At 46.4% G+C, this 22,657-nt stretch overlaps 1 protein-coding gene across 4 annotated transcripts in view; it reads left to right on the top strand.

Moving 5' to 3' along the window:
• Positions 1 to 22,657, top strand: part of CFAP47 (cilia and flagella associated protein 47) — a 1,065,013-nt gene that overhangs the window by 968,666 nt on the left and 73,690 nt on the right. For all 4 annotated transcript variants that reach the window (XM_063953487.1, XM_063953488.1, XM_063953489.1 and 1 more), the window contains one exon: positions 18,389 to 18,557. In XM_063953487.1, the coding sequence (XP_063809557.1) occupies positions 18,389 to 18,557 (169 nt within the window). The remainder of the gene's footprint in view (positions 1 to 18,388; positions 18,558 to 22,657) is intronic.

Below are 22,657 nucleotides of genomic sequence, written 5' to 3'. Positions count from 1 at the left end.
TCTACTCACATCATGCCACTCTCATGTAAACCCCAATCCTTTCATGGTACTCCTACAGTTGTAATCAATCTGAATCATCTGTAACCAAGATCACGTCTTCCACTGCTTTCCTGTGATTGCATATAGATATATATCATGTTATACTGTTATATTGTTTCCAATAGAAAACAGCACTTAAATTAATTATCTCACTAGAACTTGCCCAGAGACCAACCACACAAGTCTGATTTGCTACCATGTAGGGATGGTTTCTGTGCAAAAGTGCAGTTACAGTCCCTATGTGTTTTGCAGTTATAAGTTTTGCAGTTATAGTACCTGGGCTAGTGATCATTAACAGAAAAACTATCACAGGACAGATAAAAATAATGGTAGTAGATATGGGCATAACTACCAGATTAACAGGTGTAGCAGATTAATTTGGCTCCATCATCTGATGAAGTCCATTTTCTTCTGGGCCAGATATGGCTACCATTGATGTTGCTCTGGGCCCTACCCCTTTGCCATCTCCTCTGAGCACTGCACTCAGAACAGAATAGTGTTGTGTACTGTATGTGGTCAGCATGGAGCTTAATGAGTTGCCTGCAGGGATGGAGTAACCATTAAGTAAAAAAAGCATGTGCTTAGGGCATCAAGGGAAGGAAGGGGGGACACCATAGAAATTTTCCATAACCGGATGTACCATGGACCTTATAGTGCAAAACTGCAAATGGTACAGTTAAACCAGGTTGAACCAAAAAGGGGCTCCCACTATAAATTAAAAAGATTACATACATAGGTTAATAATAATAATAATAATAATAATAATAAAGGTTAGTGATATACATTAATGTTGGTAAAACAACAAAATAAAAACACTATTATTCAGTGGTGGCCCCAACCTGCTGTGGTGGGGGGCTGGCGCTCCTCATGGGAGCCTACAGAGAAAGAGACAGTCAGCCCCTCACAGCTGGGTACCGGCAACTGCACAATGGATCTGGCTGGTGCTGGACCAGCACATGTGCAGAGGCCGTGGCCAGACTGCGCATGTGAAAAACACTGGCTTCTATGGATTCAAGCCCATAAAAGCCAGATTGGTCTGCACAAAAGGCAGGGACAGGCTTTCTACTGGCAGTACCAGAGTGAGAAAACACCTCCCCCTAGGGCTGCCAGTAGTGTCTGTGACTGACAGGTATAACTTCCAATAGGAAGTCACTACCAGTCACAGTGAAGCCAGCACAGTCACAGACTGCATCTAGCTCATTGACACTAAACTGAGGTGGCAGATTTTACTAGGGGTGCAGGAGGGTGGGGGGAGCAGAGGGGCTGCAGTTCTGGAGCCTATAGGTAAAATCGGCCACTGCTCATACTAAGTATACAACAATATGTGTTAAGTAAGATTAGCTTTGAGGATCTGATCAAAGACTATGCAATTAAAAAAGTAGGAGAAAACTTTTCTAATATAAAGTGTAAGTATACAAAAATAAACATTATGGGGGTAATTCTAAGTTGATTGCAGCAGGAATTTTGTTAGCAGTTGGGCAAAACCATGTACACTGCAGGGGAGGCAGATTTAACATGTGCAGAGAGAGTTAGATTTGGGTGTGGTGTGTTCAATCTGCAATCTAATTTGCAGTGTAAAAATAAAGCAGCCAGTATTAACCCTGCACAGAAACAAAATAACCTACCCAAATCTAACTCTCTCTGCACATGTTATATCTGCCTCCCCTGCAGTGCACATGGTTTTGCCCAACTGCTAACAAAATTCCTGCTGCGATCAACTTGGAATTACCCCCTATATCTCTTATGTCCTAGAGGATACTGGGGTTCCATTTAGTACCATATGGGGTATAGACGGGTCCACTACGAGCCATGGGCACTTTAAGAATTTGATAGTGTCGGCTGGCTTCTCCCTCTATTCCCCTCCTACCAGACTCAGTTTATAAAATGTGCGCGGAGGAGCCGGTCACACTTATGGAAGCTCCTGAAGAGTTTTCTGCATTTATTTTATATTTTTGTTATTTTCATGCAGGGAGGGTTGGCACCAGCCTGCCTGCTTCATGGAGCTTAGAGGGTGGGGAATGTCCCAGCCTCTTGAAGGGTTAATGGTCCCGTTCCCCGCTGACAGGACACTGAGCTCCTGAGGGAACTATCCGCAAGCCCCACCACGGCGAGCGTACATTCCCGCAGCAAGCCGCCACCCCTAACAGAGCCAGAAGAAAGAAAAGTGGTGAGTACTAAGCCGGCATCTCAACTAACGGGTCGACGGCCATTATGGCAGCATGAGGGTACAGAGACACGCAGCTTCTAACCCGGGTGGAATGCATCTCCAGACACAGTACACAGCTGCGTCTCAGTACACTGTACACAGTACCCACACTGGCAAAAATAGCCTTAAAATGGTTGGTTTTCTTTCCATTGTAAGCAACAGATTACCTCAGCCAATATAAAAAAAGCGGGAAGATCGCACACCATTGAAGGGGCGGGGCTTTCACTATGAGAGGATCCAGCAGCCCACCAGCGTCATTTTCCCTCTACAGTGGACACAGACGCTGACTGACAGGGACACGCAGCTCCTCCAGAGAGACTCCAGATTACCTCAGCGGTACCAGGGGGTCATAGCAGGGGAGTAAGCGATTCTTAGTGTACTTAGTCTGCGACCCGGCTAAGCTGGGCATTAACGATAAGGGCGCGGTGGGGACTAGTTTCAAATAACTCTTTTTCTCCCTGAAGCGCTCTTTGTGGGTTAATTGTGCTTAACCTTTTCCTGTGTGTGTTTGCTCTGTCACATTTACATTATGTCAGGCAAAGAGTGTGTTTCTTGTACAGCGGAGTGTGCCTCTTCACCAGGGTGCTCACTACTGGGTACTCAGGGCAGTGCACCTTCCCAGAATAGCGGGGCTGAACCGGATTTGGGTTACTTAAATTAAGGGAATGATCTCAAATATTTCTACAAAGCTATCCAGCAATGAGAAAGAGACGCAATACTTAAGACAAACTGTGGATGAGTTTATGAATAGAGACTCAGTTCCCAAACCAGCGTCTCAATCTGCTCCCATTTGTCTGCAAAAACTATCTCTGGCCCATATCCTGCAGTCTGACACTGATGCTGAAGGGTCCGACATAGAGGAGGGTGAGGAATCTTTTTTTAATGTAAAAAAGAAGTCCTCTGTCACTTTTCCTGCATCAAAGGAATTGAATACCCTGTTTGAAGAACAGTGGGTTAATCCTGATAAGAAATTTCAAATCCCTAAAAGGTTGCTCTCATCTTTTCCTTTCCCCTAGAGCAGTGATTTTCAACCTTTTTTTACTCGCGGCACACCGAACAATATTTTAAAATTGCCAAGGCACACCATCCGTTCCCCACAGAAAAAAAAAACAAAATACACACACTGGCCCTCACAGTAATAAAAAAATCTACACATACATTGGCCTACACAGAAAAAACAATCACATTGTTTCCCACATAAATCATGTTGCTCCTTACATAAATCCGATTGCTCCACACACAAATCAATCACATTGCTCCCCACATAAATTCTATTGCTCCCCACATGAATTATTCACATTTTTGCCCCCATAAATCCTTATTCTCCCCACATAAATCCTATTGTTCACCACAGGAGAAATAACATAACAAATATAAGCCCCTAACGGTCAGCTGTCCTCCTCCCTTTCCCTCAGTGGCGGGGGTTGTTCATAGTGGATTGCTGCGAATACTGAACAGTGGGCGGGCAGGTGTGGATGTGGGTGGGCAAGGAAAGCTGTGGATGCAGGCGGGAACTGGAAGATGTGTATGCAGGCGGGTGGGCTGGCTGGGTGGTGAGTTGCGGTGGCCGTTACCTATGATATTACACCGCCGCGTTATCAAGGCACAGGTCACAGCCGGAGCATGAAGGATCCTCTAAGAAGAGCCCAAGAAAACCGTTCACTCTGAAGGTGCAGGAAGCTGCTCTGGCTCCGCGGCACACCTTGCAACTGGTCGCGGCACACTAGTGTGCCACGGCACACTGGTTGAAAAAGCCTGCCCTAGAGGATAGGGAAAAAATGGGAAAATCCACCGATAGTGGACGCATAAGTCTCTAGGCTGTCACGTAAAATTGTATTACCTGTCCCTGGTGCAGCCTTCCTAAAAGATACGTGTGATCATAAAATTGAGACTACACTCAAATCATTGTACACAACTGCTGGGGTGGCCCAAAGACCCACTATTGCATGTGCGTGGATCACAAAAGCCATTGCTAAATGGTCAGGTAACCTAATTGAGGGGTTAGATTCAATGTCTAGGGGGGATGTTTTACTCCTGCAGCATATACAGGACTCTGCAAACTTTATAATGGAGGCCATAAAAGAGATTGGTTTGCTTAATGCATGCACCACTGCTATGGAAGTGTCAGCACACAGGGGCTTGTGGCTACACTAGTGGACGCTGATGCGGACTCCAGGAAAGGCGTGGAAGGCCTGCCATTCACAGGAGAGGCCTTGTTTGGAGACGAACTAGACAAATGGATCTTCAAAGCTACTGTGGGTAAGTCTACGTATCTTCCTTTCCGCATCTCCCCCAGCCAGGAAAGCTTATTCAGCTTCAAATTTACAGTCCTTTCAGACATCCAAATTTAAGGGAAAATCCAAAGGTGCTTCTACGTCTTCCAGAGGTGCAAGAGGTAAACCACGCAAACCAGCAACAGCAGGTGCTTGGGAACAGAGCTCAGGCTCTGCTTCCTCAAAGCCTTCAGCATGACAGTGGACCACGAGGCTGGAGGGCTGTCAGGTGGGAGCCCAACTAAAATTCTTCAGTCACATCTTGTCAAGTTCGTGCCGGGATCCCTGGGTCATAGATATTATTTCCAGGGATACAGACTGGGGTTCCAAGACCTCCCACCTCACAGATTCTTCAAATCAGGCTTACCAGCTTCACAAGAGGCAAGTATATCTTTACGCAGGCCATCCAAAAACTGGTACAAGACTCACGTCATTGTTCCAGTTCCACCTCATCTGCACAACAAGGGATACTATTCCAACTTGTTTATAGTACCAAAACCAGACGGTTTGGTACGACCAATTCTGAACCTCAAGTCCTTGAATACGTTCTTAAAAGTGTTCAAGTTCAAGATGGATTCTCTGAGAGCGGTGATCTCAGGTCTGGAGGAAAGGGAATTCCTTGTGTCTCTGTATATCAAGGATGTGTACCTTCACATTCCAATCTGGCCGCCTCATCAGGCTTATCTATGGTTCGCACTGCAGGACTGTCACTACCAATTCTAGGCCCTGCCATTTGGTCTCTCTATGGCACCGAGTGTATTCACCAAACTGATGGCAAAGATGATGTTTCTCCTTCGCAAGCAGGGAGTGAACATAATTCCGTACCTGGATGATCTTCTGATATAGGCGCCGTCCAGGGAGAGGTTGCTGGACAGCATTGGCCTCTCAACCAAACTTCTCCAGGATCATGGGTGGATTCTGAACCTTCCAAAATCTCACCTAGAGCCAACACAGAGGCTTCCATTCCTGGGAATGATACTGGACACGGAGTCGCAGAAAGTGTTCCTTCCGTTGGAAAAGGCATTGTTAATCCAGTCGATGGTTCGGGATGTCCTGAAGCCAACGCAGATATCGGTGCATCTATGCATTCGACTTCTGGGGAAAATGGTGGCCTCTTAAGAGGTGCTTCAATACGGAAGGTTTAACGCAAGACCCTTCCAGCTCGATCTGTTAGGACAAATGGTCCGGATCACATCTTCACATGCACCAGAGGATCAATCTGTCACCAAATGCCAGGATCTCCCTTCTGTAGTGGTTACAAATTTCTCACCTCATTGAGGGTCGGAGGTTCGGAATTCAGGACTGGATCCTGTTAACCACGGACGCAAGCCCCAGAGGTTGGGGAGCAGTCACCCAGGGGGTGCAGTTTCAAGTAAGATGGTCAAGTCAGGAAGTCACCCTTCCAATCAACATTCTGGAACTCAGGGCCTTCTGCAGGACTCTTTTCTTCAGGATTGGGCCATTCAGGTTCAGACAGACAATGTGACGGTAGTGACATACATAAACCGACAGTTCAGAACAAAAAGCAGAGCTGCGATGCCAGAGGTGTCAAGAATTCTCCTCTGGGCAGAAAAAAATGCTGTGGCGTTGTCAGCAGTCTTCATTCCGGGAGTAGACAACTGGGAAGCAGACTTCCTCAGCAGACACGACCTGCATCCGGGGGAGTGGGGCCTTCACCCGGAAGTGTTCAGGTGCTTGACACATCAGTGGGGATATCCAAAAATCGACATGATGGCCTCTCAACTCAACAAGAAGCTCAAGCGGTATTGTTCCAGGTTGAGAGACACACAGGCAGTGGTGGTAGATGCTCTTACGACTCCATGTGTCTATCAGCTGGTGTACGTGTTTCCTCCCCTTCCTCTGATCCCAAGAATTCTCAAAAGAATAAAAAGGGAAAAGGTTCAAGCAATACTCATTGCTCTGGACTGGCCAAGAAGGACCTGGTAAGCAGACCTTCTGGAGATGCTCCTCGAAGATCCGTGGCCTGTACCTCTTCGTGAGGATCTTCTGCAACAAGGCCCATTCGTCTATCAGGACTTACCGTGGCTACGTTTGACAGCATGGAAGTTGAACAGCTGATTCTAGTCAGAAGAGGGATCCCTAACAAGGTTATCTTGACTATGCTCCAAGCCAGGAAGGGGGTAACGTCTAAACATTGCCACCGTATTTGGAAGAAATATGTCTCTTGGTGTGAAAGCAGAACTTATTCTGCGGTGGAATTTCACCTGGGACGTTTGCTGCTTTTTCTGCAGGCAGGTGTGGATGTGGGCCTAGATCTGCGATCTATAAAAGTCCAGATTTTGGCCTTGTCCATTTTCTTTCAGAAACAATTGGCTCCTCTCTGAGGTCCAGATGTTTTTGAAAGGTGTTCTGCGCATCCAACATCCCTTTGTGCCTCCGACGGCACCTTCGGATCTTAATTTGGTGTTGCATTTCCTCTAATCAGACTGGTTTGAACCATTACAGGAGGTGGATGTAAAATATCATACGTGGAAGACCATCACACTGTTGCCCTTGGCTTCAGCAAGATGTGTGTTGGAGCTGGGGGCTTTATCTCACAAAAGCCCCTATTTAATTTTCCATGAATACAGAGCTGAACTCAGAACTCATCTGCAATTTTATTGCTAAAGTGGTGTCTGCGTTTCACATCAACTAACCTATTGTGGTTCCGCTTGTCACCAACACTTCCGCCACTTCAAAGTCTTTGGATGTTGTGAGGGCTTTGAAGATATACGTAAAAAGGACAGCTCGAAAAAGGAAATATGACTCGCTGTTCGTTCTGTATGATCCCAATAAAATTGGGAGTCCTGCTTCAAAGCAGACAATTGCACGCTGGATCAGGCTCACTATCCAGCATGCTTATTCCATGGCTGGTTTGCCGGTTCCATAATCTGTACAGGCCCACTCTACTAGGTTGGTGGGTACTTTCTGCGGATGCCCAGGGTGTCTCGGCTTTACAGCTTTGCCGAGCGGCTACTTGGTCTGGTTCGAACACTTTTGCTAAGTTCTACATTTTGATACTTTGGCCTATGAGGACCTTCAGTTTGGTCAATCAGTTCTGCAGGAACCTCAGCACTCTCCCACCCGGTTTGGAAGCTTTGGTACATCCCCAAGGTACTAAATGGAACCCCAGTATCCTCTAGGATGTAATAGAAAATAGGATTTTAATTACCTACCGGTAAATCCTTTTCTCGTAGTCGTAGAGGATACTGGGCGCGCACCTGTTGCTTCGTTCTTCCTGCACTGTTACTTGGTTAAGTATTGTTGGTTCAGCTGTTGCTGATCCTGTTTAAAGTTGGGTTAGCATAGCTTTCCTCTTGTGTGTGTGTGCTGGTTCGGAATCTCACCAGTATCCTTTATATCCTTCTCTCAAAGTATGTCTGTCTCCTCGGGGCACAGTTTCCTAAACTGAGTCTGGTAGGAGGGGCATAGAGGGAGGAGCCAGCCCACACTATCAAATTCTTAAAGTGCCCATGGCTCCTAGTGGACCCGTCTATACCCCATAGTACTAAATGGAACCCCAGTATCCTCTGTGTACTATGAGAAAATGAGTTACCAGTGTGTAATTAAAATCCTATTTTTCCATCTTACTAAGGTTTGCTTAATTTTGAAAAAAATTATTTTAGTTTATTATTGTGTATATTATGAATTGCTTAGGGCCTCTAAGGGCAGTACCCAATAAGCTGCAGTAATTTACCAGTGCTATTTAACTCACCAGGGCTATCCTACTGTATTAGCTCCAGGGTGTCGTACGGTATGCCGGCGCTCGGGCTCCCGGCGACCAGCATACCGGCGCCGGGAGCCCGACCGCCGGCATACCGACAGCGTGGTGAGTGCAAAGGAGCCCCTTGCGGGCTCGCTGCGCTCGCCACGTGCGCCACACTATTTTATTCTCCCTCCAGGGGGTCGTGGACCCCCACGAGGGAGAATAGTTGTCGGTATGCCGGGTGTCGGAATTCCGGCGCCGGTATACTGTGCGCCAGGATCCCGACATTCGGCATACAGAAGACCACCCTTAGCTCCAATGTAGGCGTTTATTGAGGATTTTGTTTTGCCTGTTTCAGGCAGCCGAAATCAAATCCCTGTTGAGTGACCATTTTTTTTAAAATAGGTGCAATACAAGCTTTGTTGCGGACCCTAAGTTTTTTCGTGTGATACAGTGTAATTTGCTGCACAAAAACACATTCAGGCTATTATCGCGATAAATGACCATTTTTTTTTTTGAGCCGCAAATTAAAGGAGCTAATTGGATACTTCCCTATAGGTCTTAATACAGCCCTAGTTGCCTGCTATGTGGCATTTGAAGCCCCAGAAATCTGTATACAAGAGCTGGTGTTTTAGGGCTTAGAGGGGAGGGGAACTCTGATATTCTCTCCCTCTCTGAGGAGTACAGAGTACAGGGCAATGCACTGTGAACTAAGAGCAAGCAACAATTTCAGTAATGGAGGGGGATGTTGCCACAAAGGTGAAGTTACACCTCTGGTATTGCTCATTACATGAAGGGACTCGGGGTCATTCCGACCCATTCACACGCTGTTGTTTTTCGCAGCGGTGTGAATGGGTCGCTTCTGCGCAGGCGAGTCGTTGCCCAGCGACGGCCATCACTGGGTAATGACAAGAAGAACGAAGAAAGTGATTGCTGCCACGATCGCAAGAATATTGACAGGAGGAAGGCATTCCGAGCATACTTACCTACTCTCCCGGAAGCTGCGGGAGGCTCCCGTTTTTTGGGGTAGCCCCCCGCACCCCCGGAAGAGTGGGCAGGTCTTTCGCATCCTGCTCGCACCCTAGTGATGCGAGCGGGATAGTGAGATAACCTCCCGCATTCGCGGGTCCGTCGGGTGGAGAAGGGGTTAAAATAAAGCAAATCGCGTCATTTTAGCCTCGCCCCCTTCCCGCGGACCCGCAAATCGCGGCATTTCCTGATGCGGAAGGCGGGGCTTAGGGATGTCACAGTCCGGCCCCGCCCCCCGAAGACACATGCAGCGCCTCCTCTCCGGTCTTCTCCCGGAGAGGAAACTTACAATGTAGGTAAGTATGATTCCGAGGCGTCAACTGACCATTTTCTGGGAGTGGTGCGGCGAACGCAGGCGTGTCCAGGCATTTGCAGGGCAGGTGTCTGACATGAATTCTGGGACCTGACAGGCTGAAGACATTGCAGCGGGTAAGTAACTCCAGAGCTACTCAGAAGCTGCACAAAATGTTTTTGCATAGCTAGGCTGCCCAAGCGTTTGCAGCCTTGCTATGCAAAAAACCCTACCCCACAGGCGGCGTCTATTTGATCGCAGGGGCAGCAAAAAGTTGCTACGTGAGATCAACCCAGAATGACCCCCTCATTGGGAAGCTTACTGTAGACAGGGGAGCATTTAGGGGTAGGGCTTTATTTATAATAATATTTATACATATTTATACATATTTACTAAATAGGACAGCTTACAGGGGCAGTATGTGCATGGCCTACCGTTTACACTCCATTCTGGCATATAGTACAGTACAGTGGAAATATTTTGTAGTTACTGGTACATTTCAGGTTGACAGTACTAAAACATACATCCCAGTCTGCCCACCAACAAGTGCCGTCCCTAGGCACATGCCTCATGTGCCTGATGGGAAATCCACCACTGACTGTAGATTTTGTGTATTTTAATCTTGACTTTTTCAGACTTATGTATTTTATTTATTACCAGTTATGTCCATGGCAGACACTTATTCCACAGCAGTTTACAGAGAATATTCATTCACATCAGCCCTTGTGCCAGAGTAGTTACCAATCTTTCTCTATCGTCCTAGTGGATGCTGGGGTTCCTGAAAGGACCATGGGGAATAGCGGCTCCGCAGGAGACAGGGCACAAAAAGTAAAGCTTTAGGATCAGGTGGTGTGCACTGGCTCCTCCCCCTATGACCCTCCTCCAAGCCTCAGTTAGATTTTTGTGCCCGGCCGAGAAGGGTGCAATCTAGGTGGCTCTCCTAAAGAGCTGCTTAGAAAAGTTTAGCTTAGGTTTTTTATTTTACAGTGAGTCCTGCTGGCAACAGGATCACTGCAACGAGGGACTTAGGGGAGAAGAAGTGAACTCACCTGCGTGCAGGATGGATTGGCTTCTTTGGCTACTGGACATTAGCTCCAGAGGGACGATCACAGGTACAGCCTGGATGGTCACCGGAGCCTCGCCGCCGGCCCCCTTGCAGATGCTGAAACGAGAAGAGGTCCAGAATCGGCGGCAGAAGACTCCTCAGTCTTCTTAAGGTAGCGCACAGCACTGCAGCTGTGCGCCATTTCCTCTCAGCACACTTCACACGGCAGTCACTGAGGGTGCAGGGCGCTGGGAGGGGGGCGCCCTGGGAGGCAAATGAAAACCTTTTTTGGCTAAAAATACCTCACATATAGCCTCCGGGGGCTATATGGAGATATTTAACCCCTGCCAGAATCCATTAAAGAGCGGGAGACGAGCTCGCCGAAAAAGGGGCGGGGCCTATCTCCTCAGCACACAGCGCCATTTTCCCTCACAGAAAGGCTGGAGGGAAGGCTCCCAGGCTCTCCCCTGCACTGCACTACAGAAACAGGGTTAAAACAGAGAGGGGGGGCACTAATTTGGCGTTAGAAATATATAAAAGATGCTATAAGGGAAAACACTTATATAAGGTTGTCCCTATATAATTATAGCGTTTTTGGTGTGTGCTGGCAAACTCTCCCTCTGTCTCTCCAAAGGGCTAGTGGGTCCTGTCCTCTATCAGAGCATTCCCTGTGTGTGTGCTGTGTGTCGGTACGTGTGTGTCGACATGTATGAGGACGATGTTGGTGAGGAGGCGGAGCAATTGCCTGTAATGGTGATGTCACTCTCTAGGGAGTCGACACCGGAATGGATGGCTTATTTAGGGAATTACGTGATAATGTCAACACGCTGCAAGGTCGGTTGACGACATGAGACGGCCGACAAACAATTAGTACCGGTCCAGACGTCTCAGAAACACCGTCAGGGGTTTTAAAACGCCCGTTTACTTTAGTCGGTCGACACAGACACAGACACTGAATCCAGTGTCGACGGTGAATAAACAAACGTATTCCTTATTAGGGCCACACGTTAAGGGCAATGAAGGAGGTGTTACATATTTCTGATACTACAAGTACCACAAAAGAGGGTATTATGTGGGATGTGAAAAAACTACCGTAGTTTTTCCTGAATCAGATAAATTAAATGAAGTGTGTGATGATGCGTGGGTTCCCCCCGATAGAAAATTATGGGCGGTATACCCTTTCCCGCCAGAAGTTAGGGCGCGTTGGGAAACACCCCTTAGGGTGGATAAGGCGCTCACACGCTTATCAAAACAAGTGGCGGTACCGTCTATAGATAGGGCCGTCCTCAAGGAGCCAGCTGACAGGAGGCTGGAAAATATCATAAAAAGTATATACACACATACTGGTGTTATACTGCGACCAGCGATCGCCTCAGCCTGGATGTGCAGAGCTGGGGTGGCTTGGTCGGATTCCCTGACTAAAAATATTGATACCCTTGACAGGGACAGTATTTTATTGACTATAGAGCATTTAAAGGATGCATTTTCTATATATGCGAGATGCACAGAGGGATATTTGCACTCTGGCATCAAGAGTAAGTGCGATGTCCATATCTGCCAGAAGATGTTTATGGACACGACAGTGGTCAGGTGATGCAGATTCCAAACGGCACAAAGGTGTATTGCCGTATAAAGGAAGAGGAGTTATTTGGGGTCGGTCCATCGGACCTGGTGGCCACGGCAACTGCTGGAAAATCCACCGTTTTTACCCTAAGTCACATCTCTGCAGAAAAAGACACCGTCTTTTCAGCCTCAGTCCTTTCGTCCCTATAAGAGTCATATCTGCCCAGGGATAGAGGAAAGGGAAGAAGACTGCAGCAGGCAGCCCATTCCCAGGAACAGAAGCGTTCCACCGCTTCTGCCAAGCTCTCAGCATGACGCTGGGACCGTACAGGACCCCTGGATCCTACATGTAGTATCCCAGGGGTACAGATTGGAATGTCGAGACGTTTCCCCTTCGCAGGCTCCTGAAGTCTGGTTTACCAAGGTCTCCCTCCGACAAGGAGGCAGTATGGGAAACAATTCACAAGCTGTATTCCCAGCAGGTGATAATCAAATTACCCCTCCTACAACAAGAAAAGGGGTATTATTCCACATTATATTGTGGTACTGAAGCCAGAAGGCTAGGTGAGACCTATTCTCAATCTAAAAAAAAAATTTGAACACTTACAAAGGTTCAAATCAAGATGGAGTCACTCAGAGCAGTGATAACGAACCAGGAAGAAGGGGACTATATAGTGTCCCGAGACATCAGGGATGCTTACCTCCATGTCCAAAATTTGCCCTTCTCACTAAGGGTACCTCAGGTTCGTGGTACAGAACTGTCACTATCAGTTTCAGACGCTGCCGTTTGGATTGTCCACGGCACCCCGGGTCTTTACCAAGGTAATGGCCGAAATGATGATTCTTCTTCGAAGAAAAGGCGTCTTAATTATCCCTTACTTGGACGATCTCCTGATAAGGGCAAAGTCCAGGGAACAGTTGGAGGTCGGAGTAGCACTATCTCGGATACTGCTACAACAGCACGGGTGGATTCTAAATATTCCAAAATCGCAGCTGATCCCGACGACAAGTCTGCTGTGCCTAGGGATGATTCTGGACACAGTCCAGAAAAAGGTGTTTCTCCCGGAAGAGAAAGCCAGGGAGTTATCCGAGCTAGTCAGGAACCTCCTAAAATCAGTGCATCATTGCACAAGGGTCCTGGTAAAGATGGTGACTTCCTACGAAGCAATTCCATTCGGCAGATTTCACGCAAGAATTTTTCAGTGGGATCTGCTGGACAAATGGTCCGGATCGCATCTTCAGATGCATCAGCGGATAACCCTATATCCAAGGACAAGGGTGTCTCTCCTGTGGTGGTTACAGAGTGCTCATCTTCTAGAGGGCCGCAGATTCGGCATTCAGGATTGGATGCTGGTGACCACGGAGGCCAGCCCGAGAGGCTGGGGAGCAGTCACACAAGGAAAAAATTTCCAGGGAGTGTGATCAAGTCTGGAGACTTTTCTCCACATAAATATACTGGAGCTAAGGGTAAATTTATAATACTCTAAGCTTAGCAAGACCTCTGCTTCAAGGTCAGCCGGTATTGATCCAGTGGGAAAAACATCACGGCAGTCGCCCACGTAAATAGACAGGGCGGCACAAGAAGCAGGAGGGCAATGGCAAAAACTGCAAGGACTTTTCGCTGGGCGGAAAATCATGTGATAGCACTGTCAGCAGTGTTTCATTCCGGGAATGGAAACTGGGAAGCAGACTTCCTCAGCAGGCACGACCTCCACCCGGCAGAGTGGAAACTTCATCGGGAAGTTTTCCACATGATTGTAAACCGTTGGGAAATACCAAAGGTGGACATGATGGCGTCCCGTCTGAACAAAAAACGGGACAGGTATTGCGCCAGGTTAAGAGACCCTCAGGCAATAGCTGTGGACGTTCTGGTAACACCATGGATGTACCAGTCGGTGTATGTGTTCCATCCTCTGCTTCTCATACCTAAGGTACTGAGACTTATAAGACGTAGAGGAGTAAGAACTATACTCATGGCTCCGGATTGGCCAAGAAGGACTTGGTACCCGGAACTTCAAGAGATGCTCACAGAGGACTTATGGCCTCTGCCGCTAAGAAGGGACTTGTTTCAGCAAGTACCATGTCTGTTCCAAGACTTACCGCAGCTGCGTTTGACGGCATGGCGGTGGAACGCCGGATCCTAAGGGAAAAAGGCATTCCGGAAGAGGTCATTCCTACCCTGGTCAAAGCCAGAAAGGAGGTGACCGCACAACATTATCACCACATGTGGCAAAAATATGTTGCGTGGTGTGAGGCCAGAAAGGCCCCACGAAGAAATTTCAACTCGGTCGATTCCTGCATTTCCTGCAAACAGGAGTGTCTATGGGCCTCAAATTGGGGTCCATTAAGGTTCAAATTTCGGCCCTGTCGATTTTCTTCCAGAAAGAAGTGGCTTCAGTTCCTGAAGTCCAGAAGTTTGTCAAGGGAGTATTGCATATACAACCCCCCTTTGTGCCTCCAGTGGCACTGTGGGATCTCAACGTAGTTCTGGGATTCCTCAAATCACATTGGTTTAAAACCAGTCAAATCTGTGGATTTGAAGCATCTCACATGAAAAGTGACCATGCTCTTGGCCCTGGCCTGGACCAGGCGAGTGTCAAATTGGTGGTTTTTTTTCTCAAAAAAGCCCATATCTGGTTGTCCATTTGGACAGGGCAGAGCTGCGGACTCGTCCCCAGTTCTCTCCCTAAGGTGGTGTCAGTGTTTCACCTGAACCAGCTTATTTTGGTGCCTTGCGCCTACTAGGGACTTGGAGGACTCCAGGTTGCTAGATGTTGTCAGGGCCCTGTAAATATAGGTTCCAGGACGGCTGGAGTCAGGAAAACTGACTTGCTGTTATCCTGTATGCACCCAACAAACTGGGTGCTCTTGCTTCTAAGCAGCATATTGCTAGTTGGATGTGTAATACAATTCAGCTTGCACATTCTGTGGCAGGCCTGCCACAGCCAAAATATGTAAATGCCCATTCCACAAGGAAGGTGGGCTTATCTTGGGCGGCTGCCCGAGGGGTCTCGGCTTTACAACTTTGCCGAGCGGCTATTTAGTCAGGGGCAAACACGTTGGTAAAATCCTACAAATTTGATACCCTGGCTAAGGAGGACCTGGAGTTCTCTCATTCGGTGCTGCAGAGTCATCCGCACTCTCCCGCCCGTTTGGGAGCTTTGGTATTATCCCCATGGTCCTTTCAGGAACCCCAGCATCCACTAGGACGATAGAGAAAATAAGAATTTACTTACCGATAATTCTATTTCTCGGAGTCCGTAGTGGATGCTGGGCGCCCATCCCAAGTGCGGATTATCTGCAATACTTGTACATAGTTACAAAAATCGGGTTATTATTGTTGTGAGCCATCTTTTCAGAGGCTCCGCTGTTATCATACTGTTAACTGGGTTCAGATCACAGGTTGTACAGTGTGATTGGTGTGGCTGGTATGAGTCTTACTCGGGATTCAAAATCCTTCCTTATTGTGTACGCTCGTCCGGGCACAGTATCCTAACTGAGGCTTGGAGGAGGGTCATAGGGGGAGGAGCCAGTGCACACCACCTGATCCTAAAGCTTTACTTTTTGTGCCCTGTCTCCTGCGGAGCCGCTATTCCCCATGGTCCTTTCAGGAACCCCAGCATCCACTACGGACTCCGAGAAATAGAATTATCGGTAAGTAAATTCTTATTATATTCCCTATCACATGTAATCATACACACAAGGATTTTTTTTTTTGTCAGGAGCCAGCTAACCTACCAGTATGTTTTTGGAGTGTGTAAGGAAACTGGAATACCTAGAGCAGGCTTTTTCAACCAGTGTGCCGTGGCACACTAGTGTGCCGCGACCAGTTGCAAGGTGTGCCGCGGAGCCAGAGCAGCTTCCTGCACCTTCAGAGTGAACGGTTTTCTTGGGCTCTTCTTAGAGGATCCTTCATGCTCCGGCTGTGACCTGTGCCTTGATAACGCGGCGGTGTAATATCATAGGTAACGGCCACCGCAACTCACCACCCAGCCAGCCCACCCGCCTGCATACACATCTTCCAGTTCCCGCCTGCATCCACAGCTTTCCTTGCCCACCCACATCCACACCTGCCCGCCCACTGTTCAGTATTCGCAGCAATCCACTATGAACAACCCCCGCCACTGAGGGAAAGGGAGGAGGACAGCTGACCGTTAGGGGCTTATATTTGTTATGTTATTTCTCCTGTGGTGAACAATAGGATTTATGTGGGGAGAATAAGGATTTATGGGGGCAAAAATGTGAATAATTCATGTGGGGAGCAATAGAATTTATGTGGGGAGCAATGTGATTGATTTGTGTGTGGAGCAATCGGATTTATGTAAGGAGCAACATGATTTATGTGGGAAACAATGTGATTGTTTTTTCTGTGTAGGCCAATGTATGTGTAGATTTTTTTATTACTGTGAGGGCCAGTGTGTGTATTTTGTTTTTTTTTTCTGTGGGGAACGGATGGTGTGCCTTGGCAATTTTAAAATATTGTTCGGTGTGCCGCGAGTAAAAAAAGGTTGAAAATCACTGACCTAGAGGAAACCCTCACAAGCACATGGAGAACATACAAACTCCACATCGTTAGGGCCGTGGTGGGAATCAAACCCATAGACTCAGTGCTGTGAAGCAGTAATACTGTCCATTACTCCAACTGTGACTTTAATGTGTTTCCTATTTTAACTGTTATCAAGCAATATTGTGGTGTAATACTGGAAATTCAGAATTTTACTTTACGCCAAGTCCAACCTTATTCCCCCTGTCATCAAATCAGCCCATTAGAGCTAGCAAGTAAAGGGGTTTATTTAATGAACTGCTATTTGTGTCAGTCATTGATTTTCTGTGATTTTTTTTGCACAAAAACCTAGTGTGGCTTTATAAAAACAGCACTTTAATTCCTGTTACAAAGATCACAGCTGACTGATTTGTCCCCAGAGCCAGTGCTATCAGTGAAGGGCCATTGCTAAATTCCCATGTAGGCTGACCAAACTTTTTAGCACTTTCTTTAAGTCTTACTACTTATTTCTGGACAACTGTTACTATATTATTATATATCCCAGGTCCATAAACTTGCAAAATTCTTCTCTAAGGAAACCAGCTCCTGGCTCATCTTTGGGGTGTGCTGATGCATCTCCAGTCAATACAGTATGACTTCCCAAATATTGCTTAGTGCCACAGAGAACAGGTTATTTACATTTTTATATCATGGAACAATTACATTGGGGGTCATTCAGCCCTATTCGCACGCTAGTTTTTTCTGCTGTGCTGCGATCAGGTCAGAACTGCGCATGCGTATGCACCGCAATGCGCAGGTGCGTCGCATGGGTACAAAACGGATCATTGCTGTGCGATAGGTTTAACGAAGAATCCATTCGCACAGCCGATTGCAAGGAGATTTACAGGAAGAGGGTGTCAACTGACCGTTTTCTGGAAGTGGTTGGAAAAACGCAGGCATGTCCAAGCGTTTGCAGGGCGAGTGTCTGACGTCAATTCAGGAACCAGACAGGGTGAAGTGATTGCAAGGGCTGAGTACGTTTTGGGCAACTCAGATACTGCACAATTTTTTTTGTACCGCCTGGCTGCACATGCGATTGCACACTTGCAAAGCAAAAATACACTCCCCTATGGGCGGTGACTATCTGCTCGCAGCAGTGCAAAAAAACCCTAGCGAGCGATCAGGTCTGAATTAGGCCCATTGACCTTTGGACTATCCATGCATCACATAAATTGTATAAATATGATCACATTTATAAAAGATCATAGTAATACATTAGACTACTTTAAGACTATGATATCAAATCAGAATTGGCAGTAAAATGTAACAGTTTTCAACAGAGGGTGTAAAAATAAGAGATATAATAAATTGTACATAAGATATATAAAAAGACTAAACCACGTCTGTCATTGTAAGAATGATTCTTTAAGGTGTCTGACCTTTCTTTATTTCCCAGGGTCCACAAATGCAAGGTGACATAGGTGTAATGGTATTTGAGGGCAAACCATAGTAACAGACTGAACAGCAATTTGCTGCTGTCATTTCTATCAAGTTAATCAGTGCTACAGACAGAGAAATGCTTCACATACATTTAGTCCTGGTTACTACTCAAATTATTCCTAGTTCTGATTGTGTTTATTCTTTGAAACATTTTATTATACTGTAGATTGATCACATTGCTACTGTAACTTTTTTCCAGGTAAAATGTAATTACTATCATATCTTTTTTTTCCTTTCTATCTTTGTAACAAGGTGCCCAGAGCCATTCAGCGCATACTTTTTACCAGGCAGCGATTTTGATTTTTTTGTCTCCCCACAATCTGGAGAGTTGCTTCCTTTTGGAACTGCCGGAACCCTGATTACTGTTGGCTACAGACCTAAAATGTATATCAAGAAACACAAAGCGACACTTGTAGTGCAGGTAAGTTTTATTACATATAATGCCTACATATTTTTTAAATACTTACATATAATAATAATAATAATAATAATAACAATAACAATAATAATAATCATCTGTTTATTAGGTGAATCTATAGACTACTGTACACATAACAGCAAACAAAAAAAGTTAGCAATTGGGCAAAACCATGTTGCACTGCAGGTGGGTCTGATGTAACATGTGCAGAGAGATTTATATTTGGGTGAGGTGTGTTCAAACTGAAAATTGCCATGTAGAAATTAAGCAGCCAGTATTTACCATGCAGAAAAACAATATAACCCACTAAAATCTAAATTGCTCTGCACATGTTACATCTGCTCCACTTGCACTGCATCATGATTTTCCCCACAGTTGCTAACATTTTTGGTTTGCTAATAAACCTGAATAACCCTGTATGTTTGTTAAAATAGGGTACTGTAACTTTAGCATTTACTGATACTCAAAGAGCTAAAATATGTGCTAGTTACACCGTTAACAGAATTATTTAACCAGTCACTAAATACAGGTGCTATTCCAGAGGACTGGAAAAGAGCAAATGTAGTTCCACTGCACAAAAGTGGAAGCAAGGAAGAAGCAAGTAACTACAGACCAGTAAGCCTTACATCAGTAGTGGGGAATGTAATGGAAAAACTATTAAAAGAAAGAGTTGTGGAATATCTTAAATCAAACCACTTACAGGATCCAAAACAGCATGGATTTACTGGTGGTAGATCATGCCAAACAAATCTTATTTACTTTTTTGACTCTGTGATGAAAATAATAGATCAAGGGGGAGCTGTAGATGTAGCATATCTAGACTTTAGTAAGGCATTTGACACTGTCCCACATCGCAGACTGCTAAATAAACTTGAAAGCGTGGGGGTGGATTATAAAACAGTTAAATGGATAAGAACCTGGTTGCAGGATAGGAAACAGACAGTTGTAGTTAATGGAGTGCAATCTATGGAGGGAAATGTTACCAGTGGAGTACCCCAGGGATCTGTACTTGGTCCAGTTCTCTTTAATATCTTTGTTGGTGACATAGCAGATGGTATTGAAGGGAAGGTATGCCTTTTTGCAGATGATACAAAGATATGCAACAGGGTAGACACACCGGAAGGGGTAAAACAAATGATTGATGACCTAGCTAGGCTTGAGAAATGGTCAAGAACATGGCAACTACAGTTTAATGCTAAAAAATGCAAAATCATGCACTTGGGTCTCAAAAACCCAAAGGCTAAATATAGTATCAAGGGTACTATAATGGAAACTACTGAGGAGGAAAGGGATTTAGGAGTCACTATTTCAAGTGACTTGAAGGCAGGAAAGCAATGCAACAAAGCAATGAGAAAGGCAAGTCAGATGCTTGGTTGCATAGGGAGAGGAATCAGTAGCAGGAAAAAAGAAGTGATAATGCCACTGTATAGGTCATTGGTGCGGCCCCATCTGGAATACTGTGTCCAGTTCTGGAGACCATATCTCCAGAAGGATATAAATACATTAGAGAGTGTACAAAGAAGGGCAACTAAAATGGTGCATGGCCTACATCACAAAACGTACCCAGAAAGGCTAAAAGATCTTAACATGTATAGTTTGGAGGAGAGAAGGGAAAGGGGAGACATGATAGAAACTTTCAAATATATCAAGGGTCTTAACAAAGTTAAGGAGGGAAACACTCTTCAAAGGAAGAGAAGTATTAGAACTCGAGGACATACATTGAGACTGGAGGGGGGGAGGTTCAGGGGAAATGTAAGGAAAAATTACTTCACAGAAAGGGTAGTGGATAAGTGGAATAGTCTCCCATCAGAGGTGGTAGAGGCTAAGACTGTAGAGCATTTTAAACATGCTTGGGATAGGCATATGAATATCCTTACAAAGAATTAAGGTTAAAAAAGGGTTGAGATTACCTAAAGGATAAAAAAAAAGGGGCAGACTAGATGGGCCAAGTGGTTTTTATCTGCTGTCAAATTCTATGTTTCTATGTTTTTATGTTTCAATACAAAGCCAAATTTGTTGCCATTAACCATGCCTGTATGCTACCAGGGCTGGTGGAAGGTTTCTCGGCACCCTAGGCAAAACTTAAGCCTACCCCCCCCCTCCTTATTCACGTTACATTACAGTAGTGCCTCTTATTGATGTTGTGTCACACAGTAGTGCCTCTTATCCACGTTACATCACAAAGTAGTGCTCCTTATTCACATTACATCACATAGTAGTGCCCCTTATTCACATTACACCACAGTAGAGCCCATTTACATTAAACCACACAGTAGAGTCAATTCACATGCTTCCACATAGTTGTACTCCTTATACACATTATGCCACACAGTAAGTGCCCCTTATAACACTATATGCCATAAAGTAATGCCCCCTATACATTAAGCCACACAGTAATGCCACTTACATTATACCACACAGTATGAGATGAAAATCACATTATAGCACACAGTATGAGCCGCAATTCACATTATACCACAAAGTATGAGCCGAAATTCAAATTATAGCACATGGTATGAGCCGATATTCACATTATACCACACGGTATGAGTCAAAATTCACATTATAGCATAAAGAATGAGCCGAATTTCATATTATGCCACATGGAATGAGACAAAATTCAGGGATATAGGAAAAGGGAGAGTGACAGAGGGACAGGGAAAGTAACAGCAGGGACATAGGGAGACGAGGGAGGGGGAGAGAGAGATGAGGGAGAGAGACAAGGGAGAGAGAGATGAGAGAGAGAGAGAGAGAGAGAGAGAGAGAGGGAGATGAGAGAGAAATGGATGAGAAAGAAAGAGAGAGAGAGACAGGGAGAGACAGATGGAGAGAGAGATGAGGGAGGGACAGAGGCGAGGGAGAGAGTGAGAGATGAGGGAGAGACAGAGGCGAGGGAGAGACAGAGTCTAGGGAGAGACGGAGATGGAGAGAGAGGGGCGAGGGAGGGGAGAGGGGGGCGAGGGAGGGGAGAGAGACAGAGAGATAGATGCAGAGACAGGGAGACAGGTACACGGAGGGGGTGAGAGACAGGGAGAGACATGGAGAGAGAGAGAAGCGAGGGAGAGGGAGAGAGATAGATGCAGAGACAGGACAGATACAGGGAGAAGGAGAGAGACAGGGAGAGAGACAGATGGAGAGAAAGAGACTTAGGAGAGAGACAGGGAGAGGGAGATAGAGATAGAAATGGGGACACAGACAGGGAAAGGGAGAGAGATACAGGGAGAGAGAGAGAGATGCAGGAGAGAGACAGGGAGAGGGACACAGAGATGGGGAGAGAGAGAAGCCAGGGAGAGAGATGAAAAAGGAGAGAGACAGGGACACATAGACAAGGAAAGGGAAATGGAGACAGGGAGAGAGAGATGAGGGAGACAGACAGACAGGGAAAGAGAGAGGCAGGGAGAGAGAGGGGAGGAAGACAGACAGGGAGAAACAGATGGGGAGAGAGAGAAGCGAGGGAAAGGGGTAGAGAGTGAGAGTGAGAGAGGGAGAGAGACTTAGACAGAGAGAGAGAGAGACAGAGGAAGAGAGACGCAGAGACAATGAGACAGAGCCAGGAGAAAGGGAGAAAGAGGGAACAGCATAGGGTGAGGTGCATGGAACCTTTGCCGCTTTGCGGGACATTGGGTGATGAAGATGGGCACCAAGGGTGCCACACACTGACGCTCCTCCTTATGTGGCAGGGCGGCTGTGATCTCACCTCTAGAGTTTCCTGCACAAGAGCCGCAAAATTTCTGCACAGTCCACACTTACCCTCTCTCCTTGTCCGCCATGGTGCTCGCTGGTAGCTGCGGTGCGGCGCTTCTTCCGGCCTCGCTGTCCGGACGATGTACCCCTCTCTCAGTCAGGGCGGCTGGTCATGGGGGCAGCTCCTCCCCGTGTCCCTGGTCTCCACTCTGCTCCTCCGGCTAATGTTCTCTGCCTCCCCATGTCTCGCTTATTCCGCAGCCCACTCAGCTCTCAGGCAGCCACTGAACGGCAGTGAGTGGGTCCTTTTATGTGTCCCCACCCGAGAGGGGGTCTTTTAGTGACCCCATTGCCCTGCTGTGGTTGGTGGCACAGTGGGTCCTATGACCGCGGCACTACTATTTCAAATCTGTCGCGGA

The sequence above is a fragment of the Pseudophryne corroboree genome, chromosome 2, assembly GCF_028390025.1.
Source record: "Pseudophryne corroboree isolate aPseCor3 chromosome 2, aPseCor3.hap2, whole genome shotgun sequence".
Classification (NCBI taxonomy): domain Eukaryota; kingdom Metazoa; phylum Chordata; class Amphibia; order Anura; family Myobatrachidae; genus Pseudophryne; species Pseudophryne corroboree.
Note: the sequence above shows the minus strand (reverse complement) of the source record. Positions and strands in the feature narration are given on the sequence as shown.